Source organism: Rhea pennata, chromosome 5, assembly GCF_028389875.1.
Source record: "Rhea pennata isolate bPtePen1 chromosome 5, bPtePen1.pri, whole genome shotgun sequence".
In the NCBI taxonomy this organism is placed as follows: Eukaryota; Metazoa; Chordata; class Aves; order Rheiformes; family Rheidae; genus Rhea; species Rhea pennata.
Window position 1 is genome coordinate 36,806,805 of NC_084667.1, and position 16,413 is coordinate 36,823,217.

At 36.6% G+C, this 16,413-nt stretch overlaps 1 protein-coding gene across 1 annotated transcript in view; it reads left to right on the top strand.

The window, feature by feature from the left end:
- The window catches only part of NUCB2 (nucleobindin 2), a 32,511-nt gene extending 16,920 nt beyond the window's left edge, over positions 1-15,591 (top strand). The window contains exons 5-13 of the mRNA XM_062577048.1: positions 1,918-2,021; positions 3,475-3,660; positions 4,295-4,385; positions 5,982-6,040; positions 7,333-7,425; positions 8,480-8,569; positions 9,106-9,276; positions 9,601-9,682; positions 11,751-15,591. Of these exons, the coding sequence (XP_062433032.1) occupies positions 1,918-2,021; positions 3,475-3,660; positions 4,295-4,385; positions 5,982-6,040; positions 7,333-7,425; positions 8,480-8,569; positions 9,106-9,276; positions 9,601-9,682; positions 11,751-11,869 (995 nt within the window). The 3' untranslated portion in view covers positions 11,870-15,591. The remainder of the gene's footprint in view (positions 1-1,917; positions 2,022-3,474; positions 3,661-4,294; positions 4,386-5,981; positions 6,041-7,332; positions 7,426-8,479; positions 8,570-9,105; positions 9,277-9,600; positions 9,683-11,750) is intronic.
- The last annotated feature ends 822 nt before the right edge of the window (positions 15,592-16,413 follow it).

The window sequence follows — 16,413 nt, forward strand, 5'->3', positions numbered from 1 at the left end:
TAACTTCTAGTAGAGAACTGCAACAAGCAGTTTTTCTATGTGTACATATTTTTGAATTAAAAACAAAAAAACAAAACAAAACAGTTTAATGGACTGATTACTTGAAGCCCTCTCTGCTTCCGTAAGTCAGGGATAATTAAGAGAGCATGCTTTAGAAAAATAATTTTTTTTTCTTCCACGACAGATTAGGCATATACATAGATTCCATTACTGTATAAATGTGAGATATTACGTGTGTGAGACAACAGGAATAGATAATTCCGTTTTAAAATGTTCAGATGACTACTAATGTGTGAAAACAGCAAGAATGGAAAAATACTTAGTAAAATTTGTAGTTTGTAAAGTAACAGGCCTTGCTAGAGGATACTTTACACCATGTATGCCACCATGTATAGCCAAATTATCTATAAAATACAACTGTATCTATATATACCTGTGCAATATCTTGGAACACGTACAAAAGCGCATTCTATATTTGTGAAAGGTAGAGCTGTTGGATTTCCTTTTATTCGTTCTTTAAATCTTTTCCATGCAGCACCAGCTTTCTACCTTGCTTTTAACAGCATACTGTTTATATATATTTAAAAAAAAAAAAACAAACCTTGCTCTCCTCTCAGATGATCAAGTTTAAAAAAAAACAAAATGAAGATTATATTCTCCATATATTCAGTCCTAGTCCATCATATTTTTAAGAATTTCAACTGCGACTAGATCAGTACTGGATGCCAGAACATCAGGGATGGAGGGACTTTATCCCCCCATCCATGTCAAGTCTCAGATAAGGTGGTAATGTGGCAAGTAAATGCTATCAAATAGAATTAGTCCTTTCTCTATAAAGATAAGGAGTGGAGGAAAACTTTCTTTCTTTCCTTCCTTTTTAAGGCTATTACTTCACTTACAAAAATGTTTAAAAACAGATTAAGGAGTGTATTTATTTCAACAGAAATTGTGATCTCACTAGGGAGGAATGATTATTGAAATATGCTCCAGCTAGCATATACTGGCTTGTGTTAATACTAAACACAGTATAGAGTGGGAAGACAAATTTCCCCAAAGGTAACTTGGTTAAAATGATGTCCAAACTTTTTTTTTTTCCTACAAATCAAGTCATCTTTCCTAAGTCAGAGTAATCTAGTAAAACTTTGTGAAAATTGTTACATATAATATATCAAAATGTATCCTGCTTAAGAGAGTATTATTAACTAGTCAGCATTAATTATCAGAAACTATGGTGACATCAGAGAGTCTGTTGTAGAAATAAATAAACAAACTGAACTGTAAAAACAAATTTTACATTGTTGATATAGTCCATCTCATACAGAAAAGAGAAATATTTACAGCTTTTAGATACAGTAACTGACTCCTCACTGTCTTGCATTTTTAGTTTTGGACAAATGGACTTTGAATCTCGATTCATCTGTTCTGATACATTTTTAAACCACATTTTACTTGCATCTTTGGCCAGATATGTCATTTGCAAAACCTGGAGGGCAGTAGAGAGCCATACTTACTGTTCAGAAGAAAGATGCAGATTGTTAGGTCTGATACTACAGATAACGCCACTAGAAACATAGTCAGGTGCATTATTATATCTCATCTATACAAAAAAGAAATAGAACAAAATGTCTGTCTTGATATGTGAAGCTCAGTTTGCTTGTACATTTGTTGGCCTAACCACAGGCTTTTGTACAGTGCAGCGCTGACATGTCAGAAAGAAAATAGTACAAATTGCTGTCAGATTTGTTGATCTCATTCAGAAATGTTGCTATAGTTTCCTGATAGTGAAAAATTATCCAGTCTTCAAGGAGCCTCAAGTACTTACAAGGCATAAGCTCCTGTTTGAAAGTTTAACTTCTTGGTCTCTCTTGCTTCCAAACCTGTTTTAACATGTTTTACGTTTGCATCATGTTCTTTCAGACACCGGCTTAGACCATCAGGCTCTCCTTAAACAGTTTGAGCACCTGAACCATCAAAATCCTGACACATTTGAACCTAAGGACTTGGATATGTTGATCAAAGCAGTGAGTGCTACATATAAACTACTATAAATTTGTTTGCTATTATTATGCTTTTTTCCTGTGATGAAAGCAAATCCTTTTATGTATACCACTTTTTATAAATGACCTACGGTTCTTAGTTTCAGAAAAAAATCAATTATCTCAATTCATGCTTGTAAACTTTATAGTCAGCATGCGTAATTTGAAAGGACCCTTAATTTAGGGAGTGGCATCTTAACAGGATTTGTATGCATTGCAAACAACTTGGGAATTACATACAGCTTTCTTGAGATCATTTAAATTAAATACAAATTTGAAAGGGGCACATTTTGCCCAGATGTATTTTCTGATTTCTGAAGTCTGATTTATCTTTCTAAATTATTTTAGATGTCTCACAGAGTGACATAAGTAGTCATCCCTAAATAGGCATTTGAATTTGGCGGTCTGTTGTGTATATGTCAAGCTGCAAAACCATAGCATCGTAGAATTTCAGATACAAGTATTCGAAGTTACGTATGTTGGGCATGGCATTCAGTGTACTTTCAGGTTTAGCAGATTCAACGTCTAATTACAGGCCTTTTTTCAGTCCATATTTATTAGGGAGATACAACTAAGTTAAGTGTGGCTGGCTTTTTTTTCAACTGCTAGAATAAATACACTTCCCAAAGGGAAGAAAGACTATGTCAGGTACACTTTAGAGAGCACTGCAAGTCTGAGATGAAAATTTGACAATGTTTTCAAAGTAAATGGGAAGAAATTTTTTTCTTAAATAAGGAATATTCTAAACTTGCCACAATGCTACAATTTTTTCCCCTTGGAAAATTCTCTCCCAAATTGTTGTAAAATATGTACATTTTATAACATGTCTTGCCATTTCTAATTATCACTCATGGAAAAACTCTGATTGTCTAGGAGAGGCATATCCTCTGCTGGCAGTTTTCTCTTCTAGAATTTTTCTTCTTACCTTCTCATCTCTCATCTAAGATACTGGCAGAGTGTTATGAGTATTTTAGGGGCGTTTTATTTTTCTTTTAAGAATTGCTTTTGAAAAAAAATATGGTGACTTTGAAAACTAAAATGTAAGTATTGGAGAGACTGTCAGGTATGTTAAACTGTAGGATAAGCTACAAATGTTTTTATTCTGAAATAAAAATGGAGTTAATGGTACCATTCAAAGTTGTGCTGAATAATTAGTACGGGATATATTTAACCTGAGCTAGTTGATTACTAACTGAGGAGAAAGGGCACCTTGATGCCTCCTTATAGTACTGTATAGTTTCTAAAGGTTCCTATCAGCTTAATCCTTGCATATTGAATTCTTCATCCCTCTCAAGTGAGAGGAGACCTCCAACTAGTCTACTTAATGTTTAACAGCAGAATGGTTATACAGCTGTTTTTGTACACAGATGGCTGATTTGTCCACAGAACTGAACAATACTTTTAACATAATCAAGTGTGTGTATGTATCTATTCTTAGGCTACAAGTGATCTGGAAAACTATGATAAGACACGCCATGAAGAATTTAAGAAATATGAAATGATGAAAGAACACGAGAGGAGAGAATATTTAAAAACACTCGATGAAGAAAAGAGACAGCGAGAGGAATCCAAATTTGAAGAGATGAAGAAAAAGCATGGAGATCACCCTAAAGTTCACCATCCTGTAAGGCCACAGTCTATTCTTACACAGTTCATAAGGAGCTTTGCTTACAAGAGGGAAAAAGCTAACAAAGAGATGGGGGCATCTTGTTTATTGTCAGCATTTGTCTATTTCTCCTCTCATTGACATTGCTGGGAGCAGAGAGTGGGAACAATGAGTGCCTTACAATACCTGCTGTACACCCCTTTTTGCTGTACAGATATGCTTTATGCTGGCAAAAGAGCATCAGCTAAAATTCATCAGGAGGAAGCCAACAGGATATTCAAAACTGCAAGGATGCCTTCAGGGTATACCTAAACTGGAAGGAACTGCATCGCAGCACCCTGTGTTCTTGAAAAGGCAAACAGATCGAACTCCTTTCAGCTATTACTTCTAGATGAGTCTGTCCAGGCCTGCTGCATTATTACAGATGTTCCTTTCTGCTGAGTGTGCGTTTCCTTGATACTCTGTCTTCCATGGGCATTTCCATTTAGTACAAGTATTAGACATGACCAAGAGGGGATTAAAGAAAGTTCCATTGATTCTAGTTGGAACAAAACAAAAAAAGCCTTTTTGAGAAACTGTAATGCAAAGGTAATACAGCAAAATTACACTTAATCATCTTTGAATATATATATATTTTTTAATCGATCTGTAGGGAAGCAAAGATCAACTGAAAGAGGTATGGGAAGAAGCAGATGGACTAGATCCTAATGAATTTGACCCCAAAACATTTTTCAAATTACATGGTAAGAGGCTTCATTTAATTTAACAAGCAAATCAAGTGACTGTTATTTTCTGCTGAGAGTGTTTGTTCAGCAAGTTTGTTTTATGCCAGGAAGAAATCTTGTAACTCAAGCAGTTTCAATAAATCCGAAGAGCGCAGAAGAGAAAAATTGTATTGTTTGTGAATATACCAGTAAGGTGTCAAATGGGATTTAAAAACTGTAGATGTTAGAATTTTGTTCAAATACAAAATCATGTAGCTCTGACCTGTAATCAATAGCAGTTCTTCAGGGAAGCATTAATATTTATAGGGCTGTCTATAATTATAACTTTGCTCACACACCATGTGCTGGTAATAAGTTCTCAGAAATGTGTGTAAGAAAGGTCATTTTCAACTTCTTCGTGGATAAGTGCTATTTTCCCCTTATCTTTGGAAAAGTTATGGAAGTAGCAGTCCCCATCAAAAATTGCAGGAGTCCCTAAAAACAAACAAACAAAGCCAAAATGCCCTCAAAATTGCTTCTACATTTGAGTAGTCTGCAACTAAAAATGATGAAATAGTACCAGAGACAAGGACTCTGTCTGTTCACCTCAATGGGCATTTCATTTTAGATGTAATTAGATAAACGTGTAACCTTATATCCTGACATTGCTAAATGCTGCATAATAATATACCCTGAAGCAGGGCATGCCCAGCACTAGGTTGTGAAGGGTTGAACAGTGCATAGAATTTCACTGAAACCACAGAAGATGCTTTAACTGAAGAAAGATGCTCTAATTTCAGTCTGATGTTTTGTTTATGAATATATTAAATGTACCGTAAATATTAGGTACTTAGTAATTATTAGACCATATTTCTTTTCTTTCTAGACATTTTGAAAGATAATTTTTTGAAATATTTTCAGTAGCTTTTTCGTGCAAGTCTTACAGAAACAGAAATGGCCAAAATAAGCTTTTGCCTTAGAGATTAGTATATAAACATTTCTGAAGCAGTTAACCAAAACTATTACATGGTAACAGTCATTCAAAGTAGATACTCTCTTTCAACTTCAGAGGTACTATAACAACATTCAGACTAGAATATAGCATAAAAGATGAATTATTAGTTACCAAGTATTCTCTCCTTTGCAGTCATTGTCAAAAGTCATTCTACAATGCGCTCTTTGGAAGCACTGCATATTTGTAGGAATTTTTGGCAGAGTTTTCTTGTCTGTTTGAAGGGTCATATTGCTGGTTAATAAAGTTTTTCTACAGATTTTCTTGGTCCTGGTGCAAATGTAGTTAATCTGAGAAAACTTCCTTGTTTTCAGAAGTATTTTTGGCAATTGCACTGTATGCAATCCTACTGTGATCTGTTTCAGTTTGCTAATCCAAGAACTAGAGAGATTGCACCAAACTTACCCAACCAGCAGTTAAGAGCCAGGTAGCCAGACACAGTGATACAATTCAGCCAATGCCTGTTTAAATAAAAAACTGACCTATGTAACCAGCATCTCCTTAGATAAGGCATTTAATCCATGCCAGACTGTATGCTGACATTTACCGAACTCATGGAGAACTATTACATATATTGCTTTCTGTATTTATTTGGTTTGTATTTTCAATACTTGTTTTTGTAGATGTGAATAATGATGGCTTCCTGGATGAGCAAGAATTAGAAGCCCTATTTACTAAAGAGGTAAAAAAAATTAGAAACCTCAGCTCTTCCTATAAATGGTTACATGGCTGTCTGCAGTCTTTGCAAGCACATCTGGAGTCTTTGTACTACAAGTGAGAATACTCATGCCAAGTTTTATATGTCTTTAACACCTCCATAAAACTATAAAATCATATCATCAGGAAAAAAAAGTAGTTGAAGCTCTCAGACACGAGAGACCTAGCGCTCATATATTCCTCTGCTACAGGCTGTTGATTAAGATTGTTAAGTAATCTGCAGAATATCTGTAGCTGTATGGTTTGCAGCATAGAGAGCTGCACACCTGCTCCGGCTAGGTGCAGCCAGGTAGAGGTTCTGAAACTGGGTAGCTCTACTTGTTCAGTGCTAGCCTAGAGTAATAAGCCTAGCTGAGAGAAAAACGGGTCATGGTCGCATTTACTGGCTCGGGGCAGTGCATTTAGAAGTGGCTGCAGAGATAATTTCTGTTATGTCCACCTAGCTTGGAGCACGTGTGCATCTGGTCAAGTAGGCAAGCTTGTAGTTTCTTTAAACCTTTGTTCCTTATCTGTGAAAACGCAAATGTGTAAGGAGGAAGAAACCCTACATTTCTCATTCAACGATCCACTATTATGCCTGCCACCATCTGTTCTTAGATTCTTCCTAGAATTTATGAATCAGGGAGGAAATATTGTTCACACAAGCTTGATAAATTCAGATTATGATAAATTTTGTAAGAAATGAAATGTACAGATAAAGATTTCTAACAATACTTTGAGCTAATCCCCTCTTATGATATATGATCCTTATATATCCCCTAAGATATATGACAGTCTTCTAGACAGTCTGTCCCAGCATTTTACAATTTTGTAATTTTAAAAACAAATAATTAGTCCAGGACCTTAAAAATACTAATAACTGAGAAAGCTAAGTCAGTCTGGTAGCAAGTAAACATGAACTCACCAAAAAGAAGTGCAAGAAGAGCAGTAGACCATTAAGTTCAGCACTCAGTTTGTCTTACAATACTGTGAATGCTTATAGGTTCAGCTTTGTGCTCCAGTAAGAGTTCCCCTCCCCTGCTCCAGATACCATGTGGAAGCTCTTTCTGCTTCGAGTCAAATGTAGGATCAGACTGCATGTCAAGGTGAATTTTATTGTAATGTCCACAGCTTTGAATTTACAACAGTCCACATGAACTGTGAAGGAAGAAAGGTTAACTTCTTTAGCAATATTTCACGTTACTATTCCAAATACGCTCTGTCATTTGAATGAGCAGCCTTTTTTTTTCAGATTAATGTGTTAATTTTCAATTTTAGCTGGAAAAAGTCTATGACCCTAAAAATGAAGAGGATGACATGGTTGAAATGGAAGAGGAAAGGCTGAGAATGAGAGAGCATGTAATGAATGAGGTATGAATTAACAATTAATGCAGCTGCCCTTTTCCTATTCTGTTAAACAAATACAGTTCTCTTGATGTGAAGAGCTGTTCAAGTACAGTAAAAGGGATTGACTCGTCATACTGAACATTGCTTGTGCTGGGATTCACATGAAGTTACAGTCCTTGAGTCCTATACTTACTCTGACAGAAATGTCTGCTGACTACATTTTAGAAATTTCCAGAGGATGAATTGTGCTGTAGCCTCCCCTTTTTGCAGATATTCTCAGATTTAATTCCTTTAATTCCTTGTAAAGTCTGTATAAAGCAGGGAAAACCCTAAATGTACTGTTTTGTCCTGGCAAAATAGGTAAGATTAGGTGTGGGAAGAGAGAGCAGAGCAGTACCTTCCTTCATGTAACTAGCTCTTGTCCCTTTAGAATAGAGTCTGAGAGCTCAAGGCATTATTTGTGAGCGTAAATACATTTATTAGTTTCCATAGGCTTCAAGCTTAGAGACAGAGGAAAAGGAAGATGATGTTTTGAACCACTGATTCTCACTTGTGCCTCTTCTATATTTAGCTGTATTCTTTAAGTTTGAGGAATGCAGCAAGCCTGGACTTCTATTAGTCATAAAGAGAAGCATTTCTTCCCTTCCATGTAAAGGGTTCTGATGCTATTTATTTGTTGCTGTTTAAAATCGTCCCTGTGCAACAGTGGAGCTTACTGTGACTCACAGTTACAAAATGGTTACCAGAAAATTACAAAACTTTTTTCTCAAAGAGAGAGAGAAAAAAAAAAGTATGCTTCTGTTAGTCTTGGGGCTGTAACGACACGTAATGCTTCCAGTAAAGCCAATCAGTATTGAAGTAAAATATGAGGATTCAATTTTTACTTCCATTTTTATTAAACTATATGAACTTTTGAGAAAAAAATTCTTTTCTAAAAAGATGTTTCAGACATTCTTTTGAAAATAGGACTGTTTAAAAACAAAATGGTTAAATTTGAAGACATTTGAATAATGAAATTAAATATTGTTTCCACTAAAAAATATCCTATAGGTTGAGTTTAAATTTTTGCTTCAAATAGGTGGACATCAACAAGGACCGGCTAGTAACTTTGGAAGAGTTTCTGAGAGCTACAGAGAAGAAAGAATTTTTGGAGCCAGATAGCTGGGAGGTAAGGAGCTTGTGTTTCAAGTGCAACATACTATACTATTACCATTGTTCTAAAACCAGGAAACAAAATGGCACGTCTCTGACCTGTGGTGGGTTTTTTTTTTTTTTTTTTTTTTATTCTCTTTTGGTATGTGTGTGACTGAATCAGATGTAATCTTTGTGGTCCACACACAAAGAGACGTATTGTGCCACCGTGTGGATTCTAGAAGAGTTTGTTTGCACATGCTTTTCAAACACAGAATAGACACTTTGGTTATGAATCACTGTAAATGGAAGATAACAGTTTATTTGGAAACAAGAGGAATCCAAATCTGTAATAGGATTTAGCCATTTCCTTATTACTCAAAACAAGGTGTTTTTTTACACCTTTACAGTGTCATGTCTCAGTAATTAGATCAAAGTTGAGGTTCGTTTGATCAAAATTCTGAGGGTCTGAAGGAGTTTAGAATCCAGCTAATTGTAGTTCCGCTAGGAATATAATCAAAATAGATGTGTAATCCTGTGTAAGCATTCATGTTTGTTTATATTTTCTTGCAGACACTGGATCAACAGCAGCTCTTCACTGAGGAGGAGCTAAAGGAATTTGAGAGTCATATTTCTCAGCAGGAAGATGAACTTAGAAAGAAGGCAGAAGATCTTCAGAAACAGAAGGAAGAGCTACAGAGGCAGCATGACCAGCTTCAGGCTCAGAAGCAAGAGTTTCAGCAGGTATACTCATAAGAATAGAAGGATTCCCTCCTTTTCTATATCCTTCTAACTGTAAAGGATCACAACAGTCCCTAACTGTACATTGTTTATTTGTCAAGTGAACATCAGCTGAATTCTAAACTAATTTTACTGCAGCAGAATGTAATCTATTGCTTCATACTATAGCATGCTATAGCAAACAACGCAAGCATCTCAACTCAGTAGTATCCCAACTAACAAAGACTTCACATGACTGCATATATTTCTCTTAAGTGTGATCAGTTATGTCACATCAGAAATTGATACAGTTAAGTTTTTCAAGTGTGGTCTTTTATTTTTCACCAGGTTGTAAAACAGATGGAACAAAAGAAGCTGCAGCAAGGAAATCCTCCTGCAGGACCAGCTGGAGAACTGAAATTCCAACCCCGTATGTATTTTTCTGTGTAGATACACAGTTATCCAATGTAAAAGTCATGAAAAAAATTTATATGAGAGCTGCTTTTAAGAGGGAAGTATGGAATTTTTCTAAAGAGTTTCTGAAATCTCAGTAGTTTGAGGTCCATAGGAAAAAAAAAAGTTCACTCTTGCATAATTTGAGACATCAGATGGGTTGAGAGGAAAGATTCCAATTTACTGGAGCAAATGTTCTGCCTGTCAGCCTAAACATACTGAGATCCAGAATTTCTGAGCATCCAGGGAAGAATTGGGATGTAAAAATGACCAGGCCTGCCTGATATTCTGTGGCTTCATTAACAACAGAGATTCAGGTGGATTAAAGGTAGTTTGCCTTGTGTACACATGCTATAATATACCTGATTTGGGTACCAAGAATATGAAGTCATAGTAATGTATCCTTCCCTTCTTGTTGAACAGCCCTGCTCGTGATCCTTAATATTTACACAAAAGCTGAAGTTAATGCCACTATCACTTCATGGTATCAGCAGTTAGGCTGTTGGTTATGTCTCCATTAGCTTATTCTCATGTTGCAGATGGTAATCCCAAACTTTATTTCTAGTCTCAGACTGCAGAACAAATGTACACATTTAAATGCTTTCAACAGGTCTATCCTCCGTGGCCAGCTTGTCATCAACTGGGCACAACATATCACAACAAGTTAGCTTTAGACGGTGGAAAAGACCAATTACTTCAACTCCCTCAAAGAAGATAAGGATAGACATAATAAATAATTGCATTTATTCTTTGATGTCAAAAAAAAAAAAAAAATCAAACAGGTAGCCAGCATATTTTTATCCTTAATGCATTGTCCATATTTCCTGTGTGATTTAAAAGGACTTTGCTCTTCTCATACATCTTAATTTATCTTTTTTTTCCTCCTCTGGAAAAGTTGAAACTAATATGACTTTGACTTCCATGTTCGTGTGCTAAGATCATCAGTGCTGCAGCACAATAAGTATTTGACATTCATCTCGAACATAAGTCCTTGGGCTATATCCTGACAGCTTTTTGAATACTAATGTTCTTAACTGCTCCTGCAGGAGCAATAGAGGGAGTTTAAACTTAACTGCTAGAGTCGGTGATTACAGCTCACTTTAAATATCCTGAAGTTCCATCTGTAAGCCACTGAGTTTTGTGAACAGCACAAAAAAAAAAAAAAAAAAAAAGAGTAACAATTTCATTTTGTCTTTCATTTACTTCAAAACTGCCTTTGGCTAATCTCATTTTATGATACTTTGAGAGCCTCACATGCAGAACTTCAGTGAAAATACCATGTGTAATAGCAGATGTCCTGGGGCTTGGACTAATGATGCATCATCTGATACTGGCAGTATTGCAACAAATACTATTCTTAACAAATACGTATTGCTTTATGCAAAAAAAAATTCCTTTCTGCAATGCCATTTAATTAAGTATTGCACATGTTAATTATATTAGCCACAAATGGCTACTACTCCTTTACTGAGTTAATGGGACCCAAATAGCCAATATGTCTAAGCTCTGGGCTACTAGAGAGCTACGCTAACGATGATTTAAGAGGAAAAAAAACCCAGCAACAATAAAAACCATAAAACATGTTTGCAAATCATGGAATCTTAAGCAATCTATAAAAACTAGCATTACTCCAAGGTAGGCAAGGGGAAAACATTAAAAGCATTGCTGACACAGCGAGGAATAAAATACAGGAGCAAGTTATTTCTTCAGACTTCCCTCATTTGGATTAAAGGTTTCACAAATAAATAATATGTTTTAGAAAGAAAAAATTGATTTCCAGAGAACCAATCTGTTGTGTCAGTAACAGGGAGAACAGAACATTTCATAAAGAAGAGAAACAGTAAGCAATCCAAGAAGAAATTTTGCTTATTAAAATAATGCCCTGTTTAGGGCAGTCTTGCTATGATTTTGTTGATTCCACTTAAAAGCCAACAGTAGAACTTATTGTTTGACTGTCCTTACACTAGAAACTTTCCTTTAGAGACTTTTCACATTTGGAGTTAATTTAATAAAGAAGTTACAGAGGTTTTATCCTTGTTTTACAGCTGGGGAACACAAAGCTGGAGATGCACCAAACCATCCTGCAGGAGGTGATCAGCCTTTACCACCAGGACATGTTCAAGAACCAGCTGCTAGAACTGATCATGCTCAAGTTCACCCTTAACCACTTGTGCCTCAACTTTATACTGTCATTATTTTGGGGGGAGGGTAAAGGGGGAAAAAAAAAATCAGAGTGAAACCATGAACTCTCCACTTCCTTCCCCAGATTGTAAATTCTTTGGGAATGTTATAGATTAAAATACTGATCAGATTGAATCACTAATTTAAATTATTTTTCTCTTCAAATGCATCATTGAGAAAGGCAATAAGGGGATCGCTTAGAGGCTTTATTGGAGGAGGAAATGAAAGAAATTACCAGTACTAAGGGTTTTTATGGCCAAGGGACTGAGCTGTTGGACTGTGCAAAAAGCTGGCTGAGCTGCCATTTGGTAGTTAGCCATGAATCAAAATTCTTTCAGAGAAGCAGCAGAGAGCTGGCCTGAATACCAAGTTAGGTCTTATTTTATGTAGAAACTCTTTCCACAATTGCTGAGCAGCAAGATATGAGGAACTAAAGACAACAACTAAAGAAAGATCTACCATTGCCAGCACTACCATCCCCTTTCTTCTCTGAGGCAAAATAAAAATCAAACTTTGCATGTTTAATCACAGAAAATTTGCACTTTCTAAAATCTAACCTCCACAGTTATGTGGAACACTGAATATTTTTCATGTTTACAGAAGTCTGAGAATTTCACTGTTAGCCTTCAGTAGGAATACTGTACTTCTGGTGTATTGATCTGAATTATCCTCCTTGTTAAGATTAATTCTGTGTGGCAGTTGAATACTCAGCTGGCACTTGGGACAGTACTTTTGTCCCTGTTTCTTTCATCAGATGCCAGCTGATCTCAAAATTTTGCATGTTAAGTAAGATTTTTATGTTAATGGAAATATTGTGCAAAACAGAACAGGACTCATTTTCTTTTTCTGTACAGATTATCCTACCTCCGGTGATAATACCTGATTTTTCAAAATGCAGCATGTGCTTCAGAAAACTCTTTTCAGATATAATTCTTTGGCTGTTGAGAGTCTCACTATTAATGCTTATTAGTCTTTCAGCAGTTGATATAGTTTTATGACATGTCCTATAACAGGGGTGCTACTTGATTGTATTATTTTGATAACGAATCAGAATAGCTCCCTAATAATGTAAACCAAGATTTTACATAAAAACAACAGTTGATTTTTTTCCTGTGGGTTTTACTATTATGCAGAAAACCTGTGTGATTGCCCTTGCTTTTCATCTGTTTTAGACTGAAAGTATCCTAAAGCCCAAACTCTGTCTGGATCTTTTTTGTTTGTTTTCAAACATGGATTGTTCTGGTAGTGTAATGCTGGCTTTGAACTGATACACACGTACCTTGGCAGGTATCCTTTGCATTTCCTTCCTATTCTGTGGCTAACTGCTGACAGCATCATGAAAGGAGATCATTTGGGTTCTGAGCAAAGAAATAGAGGCAAACCTCTGTTACAGAAATATATTCCTTTCAGAATAAGGCTTGAATATGTTAGGCAAACTGAAGAAAGGTAGGAGGCAATTACTGTCATTTTGTATTGACATTTAAGAAGCTTCTCAACTCTGAAGAGTTTTGATAGGTAGCAGCTAGGCATCCTCCTTCTGTGTTTAATACTTATTTCATCAGGACTGAGCATATTCTTGTTCTCCACACAACGTACTAGAATTCACTGCCAGAATGGATTCTGTTTTCTTGTGTTGTAAATTGGTGTGTCCCATTTCCTTTTTGGCAGTATTTATTCTGCTTAAGCCACAATTAGACTTTTCTACTATTGTTTTTACTTTGTTCTTAACCCAGTGGTTGACACTAATTCGGTTTCTCAAACTAATGTGTCCACTATTTGTCATTTCTTGCTATTCTAACATCAATTTGATTATATCTTTATCTGGAGGCTGAATTACCTTTCTGCAATTTTATCTGTTTGCTGAGAGGCCCAGACATAGTTACAGCTACATCCAGAGGACTTGTATTAGCAAGATATGTTATATTATTCTCACTTAAAACAGAATTTCTCAGTGTGTTGCTGTGGCTGGGGGGTTATACGCTGATATTCAAGTGAGGAGGGAAGCAGAGGGGGGACTACTTGGATATCAGAGGAAAAACTATCCATCTCCCCTCTCCCCCATGAGTGTCTACAGAGGAAGAATGATACAGATGTTTCTAGACAATGAAGGGCTGAAGCCTTTACTCTGAAGGCATTTCTACAATACAAATAAGTTTTTTTCATATTACATCTATTTTGTTACAAATACCATTATATGTAATGCAGTAACTGCTTTCAAGTGCTTGCCCAGCTCAAGTTTTCAGTACAACATCTGTTTTATCTTGACTGTAAGAACCTGTCTCTCCCTGCTCTACCAGATAGGCATTATGTCCTTTTTAAACCCATTTACCTGTACCAGCTCCTGAAAACATCTAGTTTTCTAAAGAACTCTTTTGTCTTAGGTGCTGAACTCAGCTGCTTCTCACAGTGGTGTAGTGAGCATCAGAGCTACCTGTGGCAACTGCCTGGAGAAGCCAGGAACTTCACTTGTCATTTCATCAGGAGTTAGTATTAGCAAAAGTTACTAGATTTACTTGTCAGTGGCCACCAAGGGGTGTTTAGCATAAAACAACTAGATAAAACATAAAACATAACAAACACACCTTTCCTTCAACTATCTGAAATTTAAATGTTCTTGTCAGTGTTAATTAGCAAGCTTGTACTTTAACAATACATACTACAGTTTTCCTGATCATTTTGTAGAAGTAGAAAAAGGCAGTCTTTTAACTTTTAAATTGTGTGGTCAGATCTGTAACAAAAATCAACCGTTCAATCAAATTGACAACTGTTTGCCCTAAATTACGTGGAAGTCACCAAAGCTTCAGTCAACGGTTAACTCCTACTGAATAGATCTTAAGTTTGTTGCCTGAAAAGTTTTTGAGATGCAGTCCCCAGTTACTGCTTCATGCTTGCCCACCCAGTTCCCTAGTTTTGTATGAATAGTTCCCTGCCTTACATGTCTGCAAAGATAGCAAGGCTGAGTGATGTACTCTCAGAAGATGATAGGTTCTACTAGTCTGACCTGTGTAACATCAAGCTTGACCTGATACTGTCCAGCTCATTCTCCTGTATGGCAAAAGAGCACCATTTGTCAAGCCCATGTGAACAGAGGTCTGAGTGTAGCAAAGACAAAGTATTTTAATTAATTTAAGAGTTTTTGCTACTGTCAGGAACACCTGCCTTGGCAATTATGCAACGATGTGCTAAAAGTCATGCTTATACATGAAAGATTTATGTATTTGTTGGTTTCCATGATGATGTTTTCTTTTAATTGGATACTCCTCTCTATTCCATAAAATAGATTGCAAATTATTATCCACTTAAAGCATGTTTCCACCATGGTATTGACTTCTCAGGAGCTTTTTAAAGTTTTAAAATTATTAAACTAAGCTTAGAGCCAAATGAGGAAGTAGAAAGCTATTACTTCTTCTATTTTCAAAGATAAATAAGAGACTGAAATGTCCCTCCTGTTGGGGGGGGGGTTACTCCTCTGCTTTTCATTTATAAGGCCATTGCAAGAAAACTGAATGTAACTGTACAGACATCAGTCCCTAGAATAAAAGTAAGAGATGGTTAGTTGGAGGATTTCAACAGGAGGATGAAGGGGGTATGATTTGGTCAATGCTGTGCAGATTCATGTCCTCCAGTGCAATGTCTGTAGAAAAATGCCCTGCTCAAACTTTGTATAGATTAGTTTTTAACTGGATTAAACTGAAACTCGGTGCAGTGGTGGACACCTGGCGTGGTTTTTAATGTGGGTGGGGAGGAGTCAAGCACCGGAGGAGTGGGGGGAGTACTCCTGCTGCTGCCCCTGGGGCCAAGCGGAAGCGGTGGCAGCTTTGGGCCATGGGGTGCCCATCCTCTGGCTGCTGTTGTGGGTCTGCAGCAGGATCCCACCAGCCACTAAGGGAGCCTGGGCTGGGCCAGGCCATGGCCATTCCCCCGCCCCCCCCACACACACACACTGCTCCCAGCAGGGCCTCTGGGATGAAAATCCCTTCTCCTGGCATGCTGTGCTTGGTTTCTCTTTTATGCTGCAGGGTTTGTATGAAAAAGTGAGCAGGCACAGTCTGCTGTGCAGACGTTGGACTGTACAGGAGAGTGGGAAGGCCTTCCAGGTTTAGATTTGGTCCGTAAGCAAAACTGTTTCTGCTTCTAATCCATTCGTTTTACCCTTTACTCTTTGCTTTCGGGAAAGAAGTGAAAAAAAAGTTTATGGAAACACTTAAATATCTTCTGTTCTTCCTGGAGCCAGCTGTCTCATTGCAGTTATTTGCAGATGTAAATTGTAAAATTAACTATATCGAGAGAACATTTAGATATCGTATAGATAAGATATATATGTGTGTGTGTGTGTGTATATATATATGTATATACATACACACACATGTGCATATTTTGCTAATGCATTTAGTACGACGACGAAGCGATACAACATGTATTATAATACAGAAAGATTTCCCAGTCCTGTAGCATATCATCTCTTCACTAGGGGGAGTCCAAGACAAAGATTATAGAGCAATTTAAAAGCCAATTCAGAAGCTTAAA